This window comes from Ipomoea nil, unplaced genomic scaffold (assembly GCF_001879475.1).
Source record: "Ipomoea nil cultivar Tokyo-kokei standard unplaced genomic scaffold, Asagao_1.1 scaffold0805, whole genome shotgun sequence".
NCBI lineage: Eukaryota > Viridiplantae > Streptophyta > Magnoliopsida > Solanales > Convolvulaceae > Ipomoea > Ipomoea nil.
This window is the reverse complement of record NW_017617233.1, coordinates 2955312-2977555: the sequence shown is the minus strand read 5'-3', so window position 1 is coordinate 2977555 and position 22244 is coordinate 2955312. Positions and strand designations below refer to the sequence as shown.

Here is a 22244-nt window from a genome sequence, read left to right as displayed (position 1 = left end):
AAGTTAGGTCCGACGACGTTATTTTAATTATTCAAATTAAAACACAAAATTTGAATTTTATTTTGAGTTTTGGTAGGGTTGTTAACGAACCGAACATAAAAGAACTTAGGTTGTTCGTGTTCATTTGTTAAGAATTTTGGAGTGTTCGTTTATTAAGATTTTTTAAAATCATGTTCGTGTTCGTTTGTTAAGTGTTCATTAGAGTTTATTAAAGTTCGCCAACATGTTAACGAATGTGTTCGTTAACATTAGCGAACACGTTCACGAACATGTTTATTAATGAACACATTCACAAACATGTTCATTAACGTTTGCGAACACGTTCATTAACGTTTGCAAATATGTTCGTGAACATGTTTATTCACATTCATGAACCCTTAATAACCAAACACATGCACATGTTTATGATCACAATTTGTTCTTGAACAAAAAATAATCTCTGTACACGAACAATAACTAAACAAACAACAAAACAACTATATATATATATATATATATATATATATATATATATATATATATATATATATATATATATATATATATATATTTATTTATTTATTTATTTATTTATTTATTAACTGCTTGTTCATTAACATGTTTGTAAACATTGTTAAACGAGTTTGTCCGTGAACATTATTAAACGAACACCAAACAGATTGTTCACGAGCTTTTAGCAAACGAGCCTACAACTGTTTAGCTTGTGTTTGTTTATGAACCGAGCTCTAAATTTTATTCATTTATGTTCGTTTACCTTAATATATAAACGAATCATTACCGAACATGAACACGAACACGAACGCGAATATTTTACAGAAACTTATGTTCGCTAATACCCTTAGCTTCGGGTGACCTTGATTAATTATCAGTGTGAATATTTTAATTTATAATGTGTCAAAATATAATGTACACGCATTTAAAAATCTAATTATAGACCAACTGAAACACATTTAGTAGTGATTTATTTCCTCCACCAGTCTTCAGGACAAGCGCGCTCATCAGAGACTAGCCTAACTTCTCCCATCATTCTTTAGATGATGAAGAATTGAGTCAGCACACTAAGAATACGAAATGACGGCAGGAAAAAAAAAACATAATTGGTCGGTAACATGGTCGAGTTAGGATTACTTAGGATTACCTACCCAATTAATTCTCTGTTTAAAATATAATGCAAAAAAAAAAAAAAAAAAAAAAAAAAAAAAAAAAAAAAAACACGATCCAATCAAATTCAAAAACAACAATGATTTAAGCGTATTGCTTAGTCCGATGTTAGGATTTGAAAATATAATCATGATAATGCTTAGTAAGAGAAGCACTCTGATCTTTTCCTTGAGTGAGTAGGTGACAAACGAAATTATAAATTCTAAAGTACATACTTAGGATGCAATGCTGGAAGTCTTGCCTGTTGATATGTCCTACTATGATTAGTGGGAATAAAATACAAATTAAAAAAATGAATTTAACCTTAGCTTCTTTAATGATCAATAATTGTTTATCGTATTAACAAATAAGGAATAAAGAATGAAGCATTGCATGTATAATTGATCTAATTGGCAGTCTACTCCATCAGGTGTTGGAAGGATAACTATTGAAAGTGATCAAGTATTGAAAATGATGGGTTTAGTTAATTAATTGTGGATGCGAAGATAAATATAAAAGTTACGAGTTTAATCAATTTTGGATGCTAGTTGGTTAACACTTGGCTAGATTGAGTGCCACGAATGAGTTGAGACTTGAGAGAAATATGAGGAGAATATTTAATTTGAGTGAGCGAAGAAGAGAAAGAAATAATGTGCTTAATGATTACACTATATTGTTTTTAAACTACTTTCGATTAAAGATTTGTTGAAACAATTAGGAGTTTCGTACGGAAAGTAACCTCTCTTAGATAGCTTAGATAATTAATGATCATTTCTCTTCCCTCCTCAGCTCCCTTCTCATTATATTAGGGGAGGGGGTAATTATACAAGTAGTCACGCCTTTCTAGGAGTTAACTTTGAGACTAATTATTAATCATAATAAATCATGAGTTCTATTACATGTATTCCCAAATTCCATACCTCCTCACTTTTACTTCATGATGTGACAAACAATGATTGTATATTTTCATCATGTGGGTTCCAGGAAAAATGTCTATATCAATGATTTGTGAGAGGGGGTAGAAGTCGAGAGTAAGAAATGAGAGTCGATGTAGTATTTTCTGTTGAAAAATATGAAGCTTGGCCGAACAACTTCTGGAATTAATAGCACAATGTTTGCGAAAAAGAAAAATCACGCAGACATTGGATGAGAAAAGAAACAATGAATCTGTGTCGTGTTGAATCAACACTACTTTAAAAGCGATTTTTCGATTACGGCGAAGTTAGAATTTTGACACGCTTTCGACTGGTATCATAGACTTGCTACGCACACTTAGCTCGCATCAACAACGTAGGTGAACCTGAATATATGCTCATACCAAAGAAGATAGAAATGAAGCAGAAATGAGAGAAAGAAATGTTTATATGTTTCAGTGTGTCCTTGAGCAATGAAGTGAGACTGTATATCAAGTGATGTAGTATATCATTACTATAGTAGTGTTGGAGCTCAAAGCCTAACCATAAAACTCACGCAAATAATGGGAAAATGGATCTTGACTAGAAAATGGATCTTGACTATTTCCATGTTCAAGGAAAAATAATGCGGACTAGAGACCTTCTAGATTGAATGACTTCCCAACATTTTCATATATCATTATAACCTATACGTAATCATGTCTTAGGATCTTACTAATTGATCCTTTTCAGGACTATCTACCACAGTACCACTATCAATCAGCGCATTGATATTAGTCACCCCTGACCTATCGAATTTGTTGATGTATGGGCCTTTACTAGCCCGGTGTCCTTCTTGGACTTATTTATCCTCTTTAACTTGAATTGTGCATCGTTAGATCAACCCTATTTCTAATATTTCGTCAAAAATTACCTAATGCAATCTAACGATCAATTTTACAAATTCTTTTAAATATTATTTCTAAAAATATAAAATATTTTCACTCCTACCACCTAAGATAAGTCATTGTCATCCACATTGGCACGCAAGTGTAGATGTGCAAATTTGAATCCCAAAGTCGTAAACCAACAAAGACTCCAAGAAGAGGGAAAGGGAAAGAAAGTCGAAAGTGGGGCAACGATGAGCCCTATGATATATGTTATGAAAGTCGGTGCGTTGATGACGCGATTTATTTTATTTTTTTCCTAATTTCACAATCATTTTCACACATCTGATGATCTCTTACTTGGACTCTAATTTGGCCTTGTGCTAAATTATAATGTGTTAACGTTGTAGAGCCACATCATACTTTTTCAAATCTAACGTGTCTCCATATTTGATTGCTTTACTTTATTCGTTTTTTCAATAATTTTTCAATTCTAACACCACCTATTTTTGGAATTTTCTTATTTCTTTATCCACAAGGGCCAAACACATTATTTTAGGAAAATTTGATTGTGTTTACTAATTAAAAAAAAATTGTTATTTTTAAATAAAAGGACATTTTACAAATAGATTAAAAAAATGAAAATATAATACTTTTGATGAAAAATGTAATACTTTTATATACAAAAAAAAAATGTAATACTCTCTAGAAACCAAAACTTTCAAGTTGACCTCTCGCAATGGTTTTGATTGTCGGGAGAGATCTTAAAATTTGACGTTGATGGTGGTGGGTTTTGGGCTAAAATTTATTGAATTGTGTATATTGGATATTTGGATTAATGGATTTGCAAAGTGAATTTTATCTTTTTGAGTTAAATGGTTGTGAGCTTATGTGTGTGTGTTTTTTTTAGTACTACTAACTCTATTACAATGTAGTATTTGTTCATAACTACTTTCTCAATCTACTGAAGTATAAAAAGTCAATATCACCCTCGACTTTTCATTTGGGAGAACCACTTCGTGCCATTAGACCACAATGTCATTGGTGAGCTTATGTGATTATTATTACATATACCGAGAAATAATAATACTTTCATCATTTTAAGTAAAGAGGAAAAATAAAAACTATAATTCTTTTTTATATCAATGACACTATATATATATGTTTAACTTTTTAAATACTTCATATGTCTCATTTTACATGTCATATTTGCTATTTATTGGTCGAACAAACTAACTCTATCTTCTTTGCTTATTATTTTCTTTGCTATTTTTAAATTATTATTAAATTTGATTTTTTATGTTTAATAGTATTTTTAATGTAATTTTTAAATATATAAATTTTATATACTAAACTTTACATTATGAAAATTAAATTAAAAATAATTTTAATTAAATTTCGTTAATCGAATCAAATACATAAAATGGTATGGAGAAAGTATTAAAATGCAAAATGTATTTTCTCACACCACATGAAGATATACACTATAACACGCAACAGTTGGCCATGGTTCCCAACATTTTGAATTGTACTATATACATACGAGGATATGAAACTTTAACATCTCATTTTCTTTGTGTTCCCCGTCAAAAGTGTCATCACTTCTCTATGAGACAAAGACACCGGCCACCAAAATAAATGATGCTGCGTAACCATTTTCCCACCATCATTTTTTTTTTTTAATGTTTTTAATAACCCAAAGTTACTGGCTTCACCGATTATATTTTAGACCCATGAACTCACCCCATTCATGAGAAGGTAAACAAAGGAAGTAAATCGAGCTAATTTAGTTTCGATACTCTCATACAGTCATACTCAACACAAACTATATATACACTTATGGGCGCACAATAAGTGATAAGTCTAACTCAAACCCAAACCCAAACCCCAACCTTGGGGCATATTTTGATTTTTCTCAAAATGATAAATATTTAGACAATTAATAATAAAATTAATAAGTTTTAATTTTTCGGTGAAGCTCGAAGTCATGATTAATTTTTTTAAAAATAATTTCAAAATTCTAGTTATTTTGGTAAGGTGTTAGCATTCTTTTATCACTCTCGTTATATATATACTTTCATTTTGTTTGGCAACTTTGCTCTAATTTTTTATTATTTTTTTTAAGTTAGGTAAATTGTACCTTTTAGTATGACAGATCAGAATAGGTTTTTCGTGTGGGAAAGATTTGATTTCAATATAATGAAACAAATGTTTTGTATTACCTAATAATTAATAGGCTTTTTCCCAATTGTAGAAAATAAAGTTTCCACTAATTCCATAGAAAGCAAATAACAAATTAAATATATTTGTTTAAAATTATATCATTTTCATGCACTTTGTAAGATAAGATATATATACGAATAATTGAACAAAACAGTTCTTTCAACCCTATTGAACAAAACGTCTACCTTATGTACAATAAAAGACACAAATAGTAAAACTCAAATACACTTCTGATTTATTACTCGAAAATGTCATGACTTATCACCAAATAACCCGCATGGCCTGGGCAGTTCAGTTGGTCACATAAGTGAAGTTTGGGAATAATGATATGAGATCGAGTCTTACTAGCGGCAGTGTGGGAGCAACCAGGGCGTAGGAGCCCTTGTGATTGGAGATTCAACCTTTTTGGAAACAACAACTGTGATCATATTTAACAAAGAATCTCACAAAAAGAGAATCAAACTTGAAATCTAATCTTGTAATCTTGTAATTAATAAGTGTATAGTTCGATCAACTTGGCTGAAGTTAACCGTTGTATCATCTTCTCCTTTAGCCACCATTGATCAAATTCTCCTTTAGCCATCATTGATCAAATTGGGGGGACTGCCCATGAAGACAGACAGGAACCTATCCTAGTACAAAATTAAAGTTTAATTGAAATTAAGGTTTGAAACCTTATCTATGTGCAATTCAAGCTAAGCTAAGAAAAATGTTGGCCTCCAATCCATCATAATTGCCTTTATGATACAACGGTGTTCAGTCAGCAGTTTCCTTTGGGGAGTCCATTGCCAATCATTCCGAATCTTCTCCATGTTTAATTCAGTTCGCAAGATCAACATGGAATATCAATACTCAAGATCCGATATAAAGCAAATCTTGTTTGTCAAATACAATATCAAAGATAAAATGTTACAATCATTTCGATTAAATTATATCACACAAATGGGATAAAGCTATAACGACTAAAAAAAATGACAATACCACTTATTTATTTATTGATTATCATGAGTTGACCAATCACATCTCGCGTTTAAAAAAAGAATTTACTTATATTGTCACATCAAAATTGTAGTCGTTATGTCGAAAAAAATGTGGTCAAGTGGGTGGTGCATATATGACCCTCATAGTTGACTCATACCTAAAGGCCAGGTCACTTCTTGCCAGCACCCTTTCGGTTGTGCCCGTTAAGTTACACATGGTTTTTCTAATGCGATTTACCTCTCATATGTGGTTTGCAGACTATAATGTTGTATATTAAGAAAATAAAAGGAAACAAAATCCTAGCTACCATTTAAACTATTTTTTAAAATTTTTATTTTTCATTCAAATCTAATGAAATATTAACGAAAATGATCAAAACCCTTACATGAAAAATAACTAAGGAATAAAAAGTACTTACAGTAATAACTTATCTAGAATAATATTTATACTCACTGCTGGAATTCTGCATTTTTCCGACCACCGAAAAATGGTCGGAAAAGGGAGATTTCCGGTCGGAAATGCAGTTTCCGACCAACTTACCGACCATTTTATGGATTCGGAAAAAAAGCCCACGCTATTACCGACAACTAGTCATGGTGGTCGGAAATACCGGCTTCTTTTTTAGGAGGTCGGAACTATTAGTTGTTGGATAAAGAGAGCATATTTCCTACCACTGGTGGTCGGTAATTGGTCGAAATTATCATCCACCAGTGGTCGGTAAAATTTACAAAGAAAAAATTAAAAAATTTGAATTACCGACCACCTAGTGGTCGGTAAGATTTACTAATAAAAAAATAAAATTTAAAATTCTACAAATACCCATTCTCAATTAAAATTTGATTACATGATCGATTAAAATACTAATCTCTTTGAGCTCAATTGGGTAATAAGGATAGATAACCTTATCGTCAAAATGTATGTTCAACATTTGCAATCTCTGCAAGGAGCCAAGCTTCATCAATGAAAGGCAATTTGGCAATGCCCTTGACATCAAGAAATATTTTAATTCAGTTGCATGATAAACATCACAGAAGATATCCTTTCTCAGAAAGCAAAATTATAAATGTTTTAATCAATACCTGCCAAGAAAACCTCTTGTCATTCATGTCCACTCCAAAATCTACAAGCATAACAACCATATAAACACAATTCCATTACGTTTAAAAAAAATGAATACATTAAGCGATAAAAAATACTAGTGGGATAAAAATCAATAGTAGGCGAGTTTGGGTCTGTCATCAATCTCCTATAATGCTCGGGAAGCGCATGTAAACTCAGTTAGAACCCCAAAAAACACCATAGCGTGAAAAGAAATAAAGAAGAAAGATACTGGTACAAACCTTGCTGCAGGGAACACACCAAAAAAAAACAGAATATGAGATGAAAAACAATTAATAAGACAAAATCTCTAAATTAGTAGACCTTCTTTAATACAAATTGAATACCTTGCTGCCATCCGTCAAATACCCTCCCATCAACCTAAACTCCTTGTAAACAGCCATGAGCAAGTTAAAAAAATTCATATATCCTGAAACATAAAAACCTCTACAACAAAGTGCAAGTGAATAAGTACATTAAGATGGTAGAAATATTAGTTTCAAGTGCCTGTTAACATCTGAAACTCATTGAACTATGTGCTACTTATGAGAAGCATATGAATATATATAGTGCCAAAAAAGTTGGTCTGAGCAACACATCAACTTAAGCTCCATTTGGGAGAGCAATGCGATTCAGATAAATGCCAATTCAGATAAACCAATTAAGCTAAAATAAAGACTGACCTGCTCGCCGCCGTTGGCTTGAAAGTCCTCGCCGCTGCTGCCTCTTCAGCTAACACTTCATTATTCTTAATAGCAGTAAGCCAGAAATGTAGAACTCCTTTCTTTACGGTTTTGTCATTGATCTTCTTCACTTCATTATTCTTAATAGCAGTAAGCCAGAAATGTAGAACTCCTTTCTTTACGGTTTTGTCATTGATCTTCTTGGTCCATAGACACTGCTTCAGCTTTCTCACCTTCAACTTCAACTATACCATTCACTATTCCATATCTCTGCACGTTTTATTTTTTCACTTCATTATGAATTTGAGACACAGAATTACAAGCCAATGGAACAGCATATGTATAACAATAATATGTAAAAGAGCCTTACAAACCTTTGTATATAGTGCTAATTACTGACTTGAGAATGAAGTACATAAGTGAGTTCCATCTCCCATCTTCTCCTTCTGCCACTGCAGCTTCTTCTGCATAACAGAATGGTGCAGCTTAACAAGACCATCCCATGCATATATTGAGTTGTTCTGCAAAAGCCAAAGTTTCATCAGAAACTATCAAGAAAATCTTCTGAAGCAACAGAATTGAATGAAAGATTTAGACAACATATATAAATAAGACATGAAGTTAGAATAAAGGAAAACTTCTACATTCGAAATGCAAATAGATATTCCAAAAGAGCATATAGATTATTCGACATAACAAATAAAAAAAATGACATACTTTGCTATTCAGACATGGAAATGACATACTTCAGTTTCAGACCTTGATCCCATAGTTCAATTTAACAATGGTAGTGTATGCATTTCAACTACTATGAAGGGACTAAATTATGGTTACCAAAGATAAACTGACAAAAAATGTAAGATAAAATAGATAGAAGTAAAGCAATAGTAGCAAACACCAAAGAGAGAGCCTTCATATGCTAATGAAATAAGACCCAAAATTTAAATTTAAAAAAAAAAATCATTTATCCTTCAATCACTAAGTTCCCTTGATGACATTAAAATCACAGGATAACTCCTACTTAAAATAATACAAATAAATAAATAAATAGATGTCAAAATATATGCAAATAAGTTGAATAAAGAGGAACCATAATTGGAAAAGATCTTATAGTCTAGTGTTTAAATGCTTTAATGTTTCTTTTTGAGCCTGTAAAGGTTTCAGAGATTATAAACTAACTCCCTCAATTCTTCATCATTTGGTCATTGTGAACTTCTCAGAACTGATGCTCTCATATCAAATGCATGATGGAACAATTATATTCCCACATGTCCCAATGAAAACCCAATTTCTCTCAGTTTTATGCTAGTTTCTCAATGAATCCTATAACCAGTTTGGAACTCAAGTTGAGGAGGTTTTTGCAGTGGCTAAAGCAAGTTCAGTCAGTTCATTAGAACTCATTGAATACCTAAAACTTGTGTCCACAATATATTAAATTTAATCCTAAAATTTGAAAATAAAAAGTTGATTGAGCTTGCTATTACTATCATATTATAATATCAAATATACCTTTTCCATGCCTAAAGATGCGAGTGATGTGGTTTTTAGTATCCCAGACTCGAATCGTTCCATCCTCTGATCTAGACACCAACAGAGATCCATCCATACTGAAAGCTAAGCATGTAATGCCTGTTTCTGTTTCAAGGACAAAGTCAAATCATTTAAAGTAAAATCACGAAAAGACAGCATAGGTAAGTCAAGTATCCATTCAGATAAGACTTCCCAAGAATTTAATGAAGAAAACGAAATACAGAGTTTACCATTCATAAATTTATAGAAACCAAACGCGTGGATGTTTGAATACCTATGTTCAGTCAAAGAACCATTGACATACTTCAGTTTCAGACCTTGATCCATAGTTCAATTTAACAATGGTAGTGTATGACATAGTAGTGAGTAAAACCAGAATCCTGTGTAATTGTATATGATCTAGAAAAGTAGTGAGTTTGGAATCATCACCTTCAGGACAATACCGCCACTTGAAGCCCCAAATGCCATGTGCCCTTCTGAGTCGACACAAATAACTCCGATAGTGTCACTAATGCAGTTCTAATCTAGGGCATTTTGCGAGGAAGACTGGTCACCATCTCTGCTTCCATTTGATTTGTCACACAATTGAGCTTCTATTTATAGAGCAAAACATTCAAACTCATTTATTAGACAGCAAATTTATTTATAAAACTGGAATTATAATATAGCATTATACGCTTATAGCCTTATACAGAACAAGTTTCCACAGTATTATATTCCACTTAAGTCAAAACAACCTCAAAAATAAATGACAGCTTTATACCTGATACTGCACACGTTTTCACAGAATTGGCTGTTGTGGAAGAAACATCATTAACCGCTTTGGCTCCATCAAGCATTCCTTTATATTTTTTCCAGAGGTTTCTGGTCTTCTCTGTCAAAATTCAGTCTCAACAACAGAAGGAATATGATTTTAACTTATTGATAAACTTGATGTATGGAGAAGTAATAACCAAGTTAGCATGTATGGAGAAAAACTTGACACTATTCATATAGACATTACTGGAAAGGGGAATAATACCACATCAGCTTCTGCTATTGTTTTTGGTAAAACAACACCTTTGGAGTTTGCCCATGCTCGAGCCGCTTCACCAAACAAAAACCTACAAAGGTAGGGAAGCTCCTTCAGAACACATTTAGACAACAAATGAGAACTAGATTTATTTTATGAAATGCAACAAGAGTTCTTCATGGTTTAGAAAGAGTAGTGATACATGGGGGGTATACGTCCTAGCAGTGTTGAACTACATATCTACTCCTTAGCTAATAATGGAGCAATTTGGATGGCATTTCTAACACCTGATAATAATAACTTCACAAAAGATATATAGTGATTACAAGTGAAAGCAAATCACACAATTCTAAGCATTCCTTTCAAATTACACTTAACAAGTTCTCAAATTCATTATTGATAAACTTCAAGAATGTTCAACAATATGACAGTAAATTCACATATATTCCTTAATCATAAATCCATAAAATTCAAGATTTAAGAACAGTATATCATAAATAACTAAAATAGTAATAAAGTACCTGTTATATTTTCATGGCCAGAGACGGTAACCGGAAAATTTTAGAAATTCGAAGCCTCGCAGGTAGATCTAGGGTTTCCTATGTATAGAGCCAGAGAGGTTAAAGAATGAATGCTTGAGCTTGAGACTATGAGTATGAGTAGATGAGGTTAGAGGGACTTACCGGAGAAGCAGAGGGACAGAGAAGGTCAGAGGGCGAGAAGAAGAGAGATAGAGACGAGGCAGTGAGCGGCGGAGAGACGGGGACAAGGATGTGAGCGGTAGAGAGACGGAGACAAGGCTGTGAGCGGTGGAGAGCCGGAGACCGAGAGATTGTCGCATGTCTGTGAGCGGCAGTCTCCGGAGATGATGGCTTGGTGAAGTCATTGAGGAGTGAGAGAGATAGGCTGCGCAGATGATGAGATGAGGCTGAATCGCTAACATAAAGCCTTTTGTTTTTTTGAGTATACATAAAGCCTTTTGTTGATTTATATATTTATATATAAACATTAAAAAAACTAATTTCAATAACTTTAGATGCCGAAAACTTTTTCCGACCACCAAGTATGAAGTGGTCGGAAATTCCGATCACTTTCCGTCCAGTCCAACTCCTTGACGGAAAAATAAAAAAATGTCACTTGTTCCGACCATTTTTGTGGTTGGTCGGAAAAGTCATCGGAAAATTGAATATTTCCAGCAGTGACTTGTGTATAATTTAAAAACTAAATGTGTCATTTTTCGCTAAAAAGTAAATTGATTTGTATAGGATGATAAGACCTAGTTATAATAGCATCTCCATTAAAGCCTGTTATCTTCTTCTTCTTTTTTTGCCTTCAAGTTGATGGAGATAGTCATTGGAAAGTCACCTCATGGCTGCTATCACAATCCAAGTTGGTTAATCTTATACGCATTTTTGGTCGTCCGAGCCAAAGAGATGACGTGAAAAGTCATAGAAAATCAAATAAATACACACGACTATACGACCCAAAAAGAATCTTAAAATATAAAAAAAGGACACGACAACAACAGTGAAAGTTCGGTGTGTTTATGGTCGCAGGAGGCTAAGGAATCAAGGTTAATGGTGACGAATCATTCTGTTGAATCTTCATGTGTGTCTCCCAATTTATCAAAATATTTTGTTTTAATTTTTTAGCTAATTGATTGTCAAATAATTGAAAATATATAATTTTTTAATATATATTATCAAATAATGTACATTCTGTACACAAACACATAATTTTGAATCAGAGTCCATAATACATGTAAGATAAACTCTGATCTATGATATAGTTTGCGGATTGAACCAATCCCAAAATTTAATATGAGTATCAATATTAGATAAGAGAATCCTACTACCCAAAAAAGCAACCATCTTTATCATTTCCAGTTCCCAAATAATCCCATTTTAAAGGGTATGGGTGGAACGGAACATTTGAAGGTGTTCAAAAAATAGAGGCCAATTATATATATATATCCCACTACATATACGTACACCCGGCCCTCACTATATATCCTCATTTCTCTCATAACATACATACATACTCTAATAACTGCACTGCAATCTGCATATATGGCTTCTCACCAAAAAAATATTTGCAGCACAGACCTTACCTTGGGTATGGGTTTTGCATCTTCTTCTTCTTCTTATTCATCCTATAATCACCTCCCTTATATCTCCAAACCTAAGACGACGTCGTCGTCGTCTGTGATCTTTGAGCCGCCGTCGCTGAATCTCAGTCTGTCCTGCGAAACCTCGGATCACGTGATGAACAAGGTGGTCTTCAACGACCAGCTGTCCGCCGCCGGTCAGGACAGCTCTACTTCCTCGTACCAGTCGAACGCCACCCCCGCTAAAAGGGAGAGGGAGATCGGTATTAACTCGGCGGCGGCGGGGGAGGAGGAGAGAGCTGCTTCGAGGATGCTCATCGTCAGTGATGAAGAGTACGATGATGGTTGTAATGTAAGGAAGAAGCACAGGCTCTCCAAATCCCAATCTGCCCTTCTAGAAGAAAGTTTCCGGCAACACACCACTCTCAATCCGGTACCATATCCCTTCATCTTCAATTCGATCCCCCTCAATCCTCAGATCAAGATCCCTTATCACTACGCCAAAAGTTATAACTAATAGCGAAAGCCAACTTTATTTACTTATATACCTGCCTAATTGAACAAGATGTTAGACTCCGTTCTCTGAGTAGCAACCCCAACACTCTAACTCAATTAAACTTGTAATTTCTCTAACCAGTTTGGTTGGCGTGAGTGGCTATATGTGCACTCTCATCCCTTAAAAAAGATCTAAATTTCAAATCCTCCTATAGAAAAATAATCTGGTCAACACTTTGTCCATTACGAACTTGAAAACCTGCTCAGACACTTCATGGTCTTGATAAGAAAAATAAAAAACTTGGAATCTCTAATGGTTTCGTCAAATTTCAGGTACAAAAGCAACAGTTAGCCAGGGCACTCAATCTTAGGCCCCGACAAGTTGAAGTCTGGTTCCAAAACAGAAGAGCCAGGTACTATACGTAGATTCCTAATTCTTTACGAGGATACTAAGCTACCCAATTTAAGGTTTTACTTTTTAAATTTTTATCTTGAGTGAGTAGAGAAACTACCACCACTATTTGTGTGCAGTGGATAAATAATCCCGTCTTGTCATTCTAATCCGTCGATAAACCAGCTAGGTTAATTGATTCAAACTAAGAAGACTAATAGTTTGCTCCCACCTACCGTTGAACTTGTAACCTTGTGTTGGTTATTTAAGATTTTTGTTTTGTTTGTTTAGTAGTTAATTACAACGTTAATTATGTATGTAGAACGAAGCTTAAGCAAATAGAAGCAGACTACGAACTGCTGAAGAAATGTTGCCAGACATTAACCGATGAGAACAGGAGGCTAAAGAAGGAGGTACAAGAGCTGAAAGCACTGAAGCTAATGAAGCCCAGCTTGTACATGCAGGCGGCGGCGCTAAGCAAGTGTCCGTCGTGTAGCGGCGGCGGCCCTGGTGGCGCCTGCAAAACCACAACCAACACCTCTTTTACTATGGCTCCCATCCCTCATTTCTACAATCCAGTAACCAGCCCCTCTGCTGCTTAGCTTCAATCTTCATTTTTAATTACTGTATGTATAATATTACTCCCAAACTTTTTTTTTTTTTTTTTTTTTTTTTTTTGTGAGGTCTAGCTTGTTTGTAAATATACGTGAACAGAATTTATTACTGCTGTTACTCTCTATAGCCCCGTGTTTTATCCTCTTATATTTACTCCACAAAATCAAATTTATCTACTAAAAAATCTATATGTATTTAATTTTCATCTGTATCTATTACTAAATTTACTCAATATTAATTGGTCCGACATAATATTTTGATGAAGTAATGCTAGGCAATTGAATGGGATTTGGCCAACTCCACAAGTTGATGAAAGTATTTAATTTATCAATAAATTTTTATAGGTATTTAGTTTTTTTTTTTTTTTTTTTTTTTTTTGCTGTACCTAGGGTTTTCACTGTTGTATACAGTGATTAATTCCCTCTAAATTATATGCACCTCTTTTGGGTGGGACAACTGACCTAGAGATAATTGAACTCTTGACATTTGATTAAGGATGAATGAGTCCATTCCACTCAACCACACCTCAGATTACAACCTAATTTAGTTGATTAGGTGAAAGTTATAGTCTTTTACAAAGTGAGATTTATCTTGAGTAGTGATTGCGAATTTTCTTAAGATTAGACAATTAAATGTGATTTGGCCAACTTGACAACTTGATGAAGGTATAGTTTCGGAAAGCATCAGATCACATCCCATAAAAGTGCACTATTAAAATGCTTCTTTATTTATTTATTTACTTTTCTTTTTTAATTTGTTGAAATTAAAGAATAAAAAATGATTGTACGATGAGTGCAATATCGTTTTGGGTTATCCAACAAGAAATGGTCATGGTCATGGTCACTTGTGTTGAAAAGTGGGGAGTTAAGCATATCCGCAATGAATGGGAAAGAAATTTCTTAATTATTTGTTTATTAAAAAATAAAACCCTTTTAGCCTTTTAGTTGATTAATTAAAAGGTGAGGCATACACAATAAATACTCATTGAAATTGTGCGATCCACTTTAGAAATTTATACTTTAGCAGTTGCCTACAATCTGGGTTAGGACCAAGGTGCGACCAGCACAATAATTAAATTTATGACTTTTTAATACAAGAATTATATTTTATTTATTCTATTGCCTTTTTGAAGTTATATTTCAATTTCTTGTATCTTAGAGAGCCGAATCCAATATCATATCATTGAACGTGATGCTAACGGCTACGCAAGTGTAAGAAAATAAAATTGTGCATTCGTTATTTATAGCTATAACTTTTGGCGTAATGGTAAGCGCTTGATCTGACAGTTGGTATTTGATATCAAAGCACTACTACGCAAGTATAAAGAAATAAAGTTAGTCTTTCAACATCTTGCCATCCACTACAAGAAAAATTGTAATTTGCGATGGAATCCATTCCGTAGTGATCGAAATTATACATTCACTAGCTATAACTTTTGGCTTAGTCGTGTGTTTGATTATGATATATTAATATTTGTATAAATCATGCATAAATTACTTTTTAATTCAAATCTGACAAGTTTAATCAATAATTATAATACAAATATGATAAATAGTGAGTTAAAGCCAATGAATAGGCTTATTAGAGCGAGGCACCCCAACCCTTGATATGCACTAGGGGACCCTACTTCATATATATATGCATCTACTCTTTATTTATTTATTTTTTTTTTAATACATACATACATATATAGTACATTAGTACGCTTATGATCTCATGACAACACTCCCGAAGAAAATTAAGAATCAATCTTAATTTTATATTTATAAAAATTGGATGGATCAGATCATATTTTAAATAAAATGTGATAATATTTTTATAATTATCGTCAACTTTATGAATTCTATCATTTCTATGACAACTAAATTTGCATTCCTGGATAACTTTTAAAAAATCCATGAAAAAACTACCTTTTAAATCTAAACCAAATAAAATCAAAAACTCAGTCATAAACTCTAAAATCCAAACTCTAGGTGCAATACACTTTAGCATTTTTGCAAGTGCAATCTTTTAATACAAAATGTGCAGTATGTTAATAATAAATGTGCATTTTATAACAACTAAATGTGCAAACCTGAAAAATTTTGAGAAGTGCAGATTTTAGTATTCTAGATTGCATAGTAAAGTTGGTGATAATTACGAAAATGTCACCACGTATTTTTTTTAAAAAAATTATGATCTGATCTGTCTAATTATTTCAGATGTAAGGTTGAGATTAGTTTTAAGTTTTCTCATAAAGACTTGTTCTAATTCGATTCAATACCTATATAAGGGCACACTCCCATGAGAATAGGTGACAAGAAAAGAATTAGGAATCAATCAAAAACAACTAGATCATATCAGAGAAAAAACAATGAGTGACATTTTTTATAAATATTTCAAAGTTTTTTTTTGAACCAAAGCCAACTCAATTCTCATTATCAGAAATTAAGGCATACTCAACAATACTATAGATTGCATTTTCAATATTATAGAGTGCAATTTAGTAAAATTACAAAATGCATCCATTAATAAATCTCCAGTAATCGAATAATGTACTTTCAGTATATAAATAATATTCCTTTAATATATTAAAAATTGGGTACATTTTATTCCTGGTCTAGAATAATGATTGAGTATCATTTAGGCAAGATTAAAATAGCTCCTGGCCATTTATCAAATATATAAATATATAACAATAAAGAACATTTCTAGCACTGGACACCTACCTCATCCCATGCACACCAAGCCAAACTATGTTCTAGCTTAGTTGTCGAAATCAAATGACAAATCAACTTTCTACCACCTACTTAAAGCATCCCATTAAGGGATTTTTCATCAATCTTTTGAAATTTTATAGTGGGGCGTACGAGATAGGTGAGATGACTAGATGAGAGAGAAAAAAGATGTTAGAGGATGTTTTAATTTGTAAATGTGAATTTTTATTTTTTATTTTTTGCGATTTTTATTTGAAATTTTTTATGAAAGAAAAACTGTTCATGTGTGGACGTGACTTGAGCGTCCAGTGAACACGTAGGGTGTTTGACACTCAAATTTCATGTGTGGACATGACAATTAAACCATTGTTGATATTTTACATACAAACGAGAAGTTTCATATTCTAAACAATGACAACTCATATTATAATTTTGTAACATTTCTTTCATTCGCTAAAATACTATTAAACTTACAACTGAACTCTAATAGAAAGAAAGAGTCTTTTTCTATATCACTATCATTAATTATTCCAACCATCACTACTAATACCTAATCCTAACACCCAATTAAGCATCCAATACCCATCAATTAATAATTAAAAAGATTATAATAATTGTAGATCCAGTGTGAACTATTCTTTTTGTAATGAGTTAAGCAAAAAGAGGAAAGATATGAGAGTTATAGGACATTGCGTAATGATATTACTGACAGGGAAAAATGTAAAAAATGGCACATTCAATCCAATCCGGTGCATGCATTGCTTTCCACTTCCTACGTGTTCTTATACCAAATTTTGAGAAGCGTCAAAAAAGAAAAATTTAAAGTTTTAGGGTTTGCTTTTTGAGATGATGGGAACACACGTAATGCAGACAAGTAAATTAAACAAATGAAGTTTTCGTTACACATGTCGACCAAAGGCAAATTTGTCGGCTGGTCTTGTCCCGCTAACCTAATCTTTTTTTGCCAAATCACTCTACTAAGTACCTAGTTTGCGTAATAACTATTATTATTATTTTAATACCACTTTTGCTCTTATCTTTTAATTAATTGGAGTAACAATGACATTTGTAGTTTTAAGTATTATTGATTTTTATCTAATCTATACTTTAGAATATCTAAAATGTAACCTGAAGTGTAGTTGAGTGAAAGAGACTCATCCATACTTAATCAAAGGTCAAGAATTCGATTCTTAACTTTGGTTTTTGAGCAGTCTTAAATCTCTAAATCGGCTGTCCCATCCAAATTAAATGACTTTGGGTATTGAGGTGCCTACAATTCAATGTTCTTTTTTTTTTTTTTTAATGCTACTAACTCTATTATATTGTAGTATCTGTTCAAATATACTTTCTCAACCTAACGAAGTACAAAAAGTCAACAACGCCTCCACTGAAGCTCGATTTCATGACCTCCCACATAGGGGAGATCACTACATGTCATTTGAGCGCAAGGTGTTTGACAGTTAATTAAGTTGATAGTTCAGGGTTGATGAATTTTGAATTTTGAATTTTGATCTTTTGAATCAAAGATGTTAGGATTAAGCACTGACTGATATGATAAGTAAGAATAAACTATATATATATATAATATGCGTGTGCACTTTCAAGTATTTCCACTTCTCCACTTGGATTCTTCTCCACTTCTCGTACTGACACCACAATCCACTGTGTCTGGCTTTCGATATTCTTGTCCAATTTTATTTAATTTTACTAATTAAATTTTAAAAATACAAAGCTAATCCAATCTTACCATGCCAAGTTGTATATATATCCAATTTTGGCATACCTTAACACAGAAATGGTCCAGCAAATGTTAAGAAGCCATACATATACACGAGTTAGTGAAACTTCAACGTACAAATAATCACACTGCAAATTTCTCGAAACCAACTTAGAGATGAACTGTTTGTTATTTGATATTTGAGTTTGTACTTTGTAGTATTAGAAATGCTAAACTACTTTTCTTTTCTTCTTCTTTTTTTCCTAGGGACGAGAGAATTGAAACATATAATGACTATACTCGGGTATGTGAATAAATCATACTATTATGTAATAATCTGTAAGTTATACAAGAAAAGTAAATTGCACTAGAAAGATCCCGACTAAACTAACCTATATCAAAGTTTATCTTGCAAGATGGACCCGTATTAGGATATAACTATTGCATATTCCACACTCCCTAGTAGTTACTGCCTCTGATCTGTCTCATTTTGCCTGTAATGTTTACTATTCATTGGTCAAACCAACGCTTTCTTTATTGCTTATTTCTTTAGTCATTTTGTTTACTATTTTTAAATTTAATTTTGTGTTTTTTTTTGAAATAATAAACGATTACAAATAGGACCGATAGAATGGTATACCGTTCATTACAGTCATACATAGAAACAACTTCCCTAGCAATGTTACAAAGAACTTGAATCGCAGACTGTTTCACAAATTTGAAGCTAAATTTGTTAGATGAATTTAACGCTTGTTTAATATCATTGAAGAATTGATCAAACGTAGTCAAGAGTAATTTTGGTTGAAAAGTCTTGCACACCACCTGAGTATATGTTTTCCATCTGTCGTTCATTGACAATATATCCGTCGAGCTGAGATGCATATGCTCTTTTACATTGTCATCTTTGTCACCCACGATAAAGTTCACATACGTCATGTCCAACTTATATGTTTCACACTTATGAAGATAAGAACTCGCCAAAAGAAACGAGAGTAAAACAAACCCTCGCCAAAAGAAACGAGAGTAAAACAAACCCTCGCCAAAAGAAACGATAGTAAAACAAACTCGTCACACAAACGAGAGAAAAACACAGAAAAAGCAGAACACAAAAGAAAAGAGAACCAGCAGTACACCTCTTGAACTTTATTTTACGGATCCACGAGAATCAAACCATTTCTTTATCCAGATATGGCGGAATCCTTAAGCTTTAGATCTTTGGAACTACCGCAACTTCCTTGAAGGGTTGGTGGTTGAATCGGCACTGGACTTTATTATGAAACTAAAAAAAAAAAAAAAAAAAAAAAAAAAAAAAAAAAAAACAAAAAACAAAAAACAAAAGAAAATAGGAGATCACCGGCCAAGAAAAGAAGCTCAGTCAAAGGCTCAAAGCTTCGGCCAGAGGCCGCCGGCCACTAGATGAAGAAACGCCCAAAAAAGAAGCAAGGTTTCGTGAGACCTTTAATTTTGTGTTTAATAGTACATCTAATGTAGTTTGTAAATATATAAATTTTATATACTAGTTCTAAACTTAATATTATGAAAAATTGAATTAAAAATAACTTCGGTCAAGTTTCCTTAACCAAACCAGACAAACAAAATAGGACAGAAGGAGTACATGGCTAACATGTATGGAAAATTATACAATGGACCAGAGTCCACCTTATAGTGGTCCCTAGTCCAAAATCACATTCAAATTATATATTCATTGTAGACACATGGTTGTACTTAACATATTATTAACAGTTTTTTTAAACTGAGAACGCATAATATGTTAATTACATACGTATACTTTTAAAGTAGAATCTATAATACAAAGTAGATCCTTATCCATGGTATAACAATTCAACATGTACGTACCATAACGTCGTGTTAACTTTAGCAGGACAATTACAGGGCATTTGGTTGGAAGGAGGAAATTAGGGGGGAAAAGAAATTGTAATTCAGTAGGAAAAGAATAAAGTGAGAATTTAAATTACATTGTTTGGTAGGAAGGAGTAGGATGATAGGGAATTGAGAGGGAAAAAGTAAAATAAATACATGAATGCCCTTATATAATTTTAATATATTAATATAATAATAATAATGAGGGTAAAGTGATAATTTACAATGTAATTACAATTCCACAAGGAAAATTCTAGAAATTACAATTCCATGAAATTATAATTTCCTCCAATCAAACCATGGAATTGTAATTTCACGGAATTTGGTATGAATGGAATTGCAAATCCATCTTACCAAACAATGTGGTGGCCCAGAATCACTTGAACTGTGCCCAAATAAGTGTTGAATTGATCGAGTAGCTATGGTGGAATCATATAAAGTTTTGGGTTTTAGCTATAAAGAAGGCCCAACCTTTTTGTCAAAATGGGCTTCTGCAACATGAAATATGCTCTCATGGAGCTGGATATGGTGTAAGGGTGGTCCAACATTATATTCTCAAAACTTTTACATTTTTTTTTAGGAGTTTTTTGCACTTTTAGTCCCACGACTATAGTGGCACTGACAGAATTGATCCACGACTTTTGAACCTTGTAATTTTAGTCCACGACTATTGATTTTTTTGTAAAAATGGTCCTTCCGGCCACTTTTCCGTCAAAATTTCACCGGAAAAAAAAAATCTCCATTTTTAACCAGGTTAAAATTGACATTTTACTTATCTCAAAAAATTGATATTTGACTACATACAATATTACTGGGATATATACTACTGCCCCAGGCAGCGGAGTACATGTACCACTTCAATGTTACTGCCGGATAACCCAACTAGCCCGGGGAACGCCACGGCCGCTCCGCCGCTTACTGACGGCCTTATCATGTATATCTATCTAATATTGTTTTATGTATCTATCTAATATGACGGCCTTATCATGTCCCGGGGAACCAATGCTGCTGCCGGATAACCCAACTAGCCCGGGAAACGCCACGAACGCCTGGGGCAGTAATATATAGCCCAGTAATATTGTATGTAGTCAAATATTAATTTTTTTCTTTTAATTTTTTGAGATAAGTAAAATGTCAATTTTAACCCGACTAAAAATAGAGAATTTTTTTTTTCCGGTGAAATTTTGACGGAAAAGTAGCTGGAAGGACCATTTTTGCAAAAATATCAATAGTCGTGGACTAAAATTGCAAGGTTCAAAAGTCGTGGATCAATTTTGTCAGTGCCACTATAATCGTGGGTCTAAAAGTGCAAAAAACTCTTTTAGTAACAGCCGAACATTATACTAATTCGAGTTTGTACATATTTAATTCACATTCACATATATTTCATCTAATTTAGACCATTAAACAATATTAGATAGATACACCTGATTTACAATATTAGATAGATACACATGATTTGTTCTTACATTCTCACCTAAGTGTTCTCATCCTAAATCTATATATATACTATTGAAAAGCATTTAATGCCACTTATGACAGTATTGAGTTTTTTTTTCTTTTCTTACTATTGAAAAGCATTTAATGCCACTTATGACACTATTGAATTGTTTTCTTTCCGTTAAAGACTAATATGAAAGAGAACTTCAAAATGAAAAAATGTCAAGGAAAATTTTAAAAATGTAAATGTACAATCCAAAAATAAATTGATACAATATATTATACCAACAAATAGAAAATTACAGAATACTACATACTACATTATAATAGAGTTTTTCAAAAAAAAAAAAAAAAAAAACATTATAATAGAGTCAATAGTACTAAAAAAAAAAAAATGATTAGTAATTTTTTTCAGTACATTACGACGCTGTATCAGTCACGCTGCCGGTCAGCGA

At 32.8% G+C, this 22244-nt stretch overlaps 1 protein-coding gene and 2 long non-coding RNA genes across 3 annotated transcripts; 1 reads left to right on the top strand and 2 right to left on the bottom strand.

Moving 5' to 3' along the window:
* Positions 1-7229: 7229 nt before the first annotated feature.
* On the bottom strand, positions 7230-7868 carry LOC109177799. Its single transcript, XR_002053640.1, has 3 exons — positions 7570-7868; positions 7465-7468; positions 7230-7244 (listed from the first exon to the last, which is right to left on the bottom strand). It is a non-coding gene; the product is annotated as an uncharacterized LOC109177799 (long non-coding RNA).
* A 1812-nt stretch (positions 7869-9680) lies between these two features.
* Positions 9681-11379, bottom strand: LOC109177797. Its single transcript, XR_002053638.1, has 5 exons — positions 10969-11379; positions 10457-10538; positions 10199-10309; positions 9865-10028; positions 9681-9709 (listed from the first exon to the last, which is right to left on the bottom strand). It is a non-coding gene; the product is annotated as an uncharacterized LOC109177797 (long non-coding RNA).
* Positions 11380-12450: 1071 nt separating this feature from the next.
* LOC109177795 (homeobox-leucine zipper protein HAT22-like) lies at positions 12451-14177 on the top strand. The gene is made up of 3 exons (XM_019327263.1): positions 12451-12987; positions 13383-13462; positions 13763-14177. Exons 1-3 carry the CDS (start codon positions 12517-12519, stop codon positions 14040-14042), a joined length of 831 nt encoding a protein of 276 aa, XP_019182808.1. The 5' UTR covers positions 12451-12516; the 3' UTR covers positions 14043-14177.
* Positions 14178-22244: the final 8067 nt, after the last annotated feature.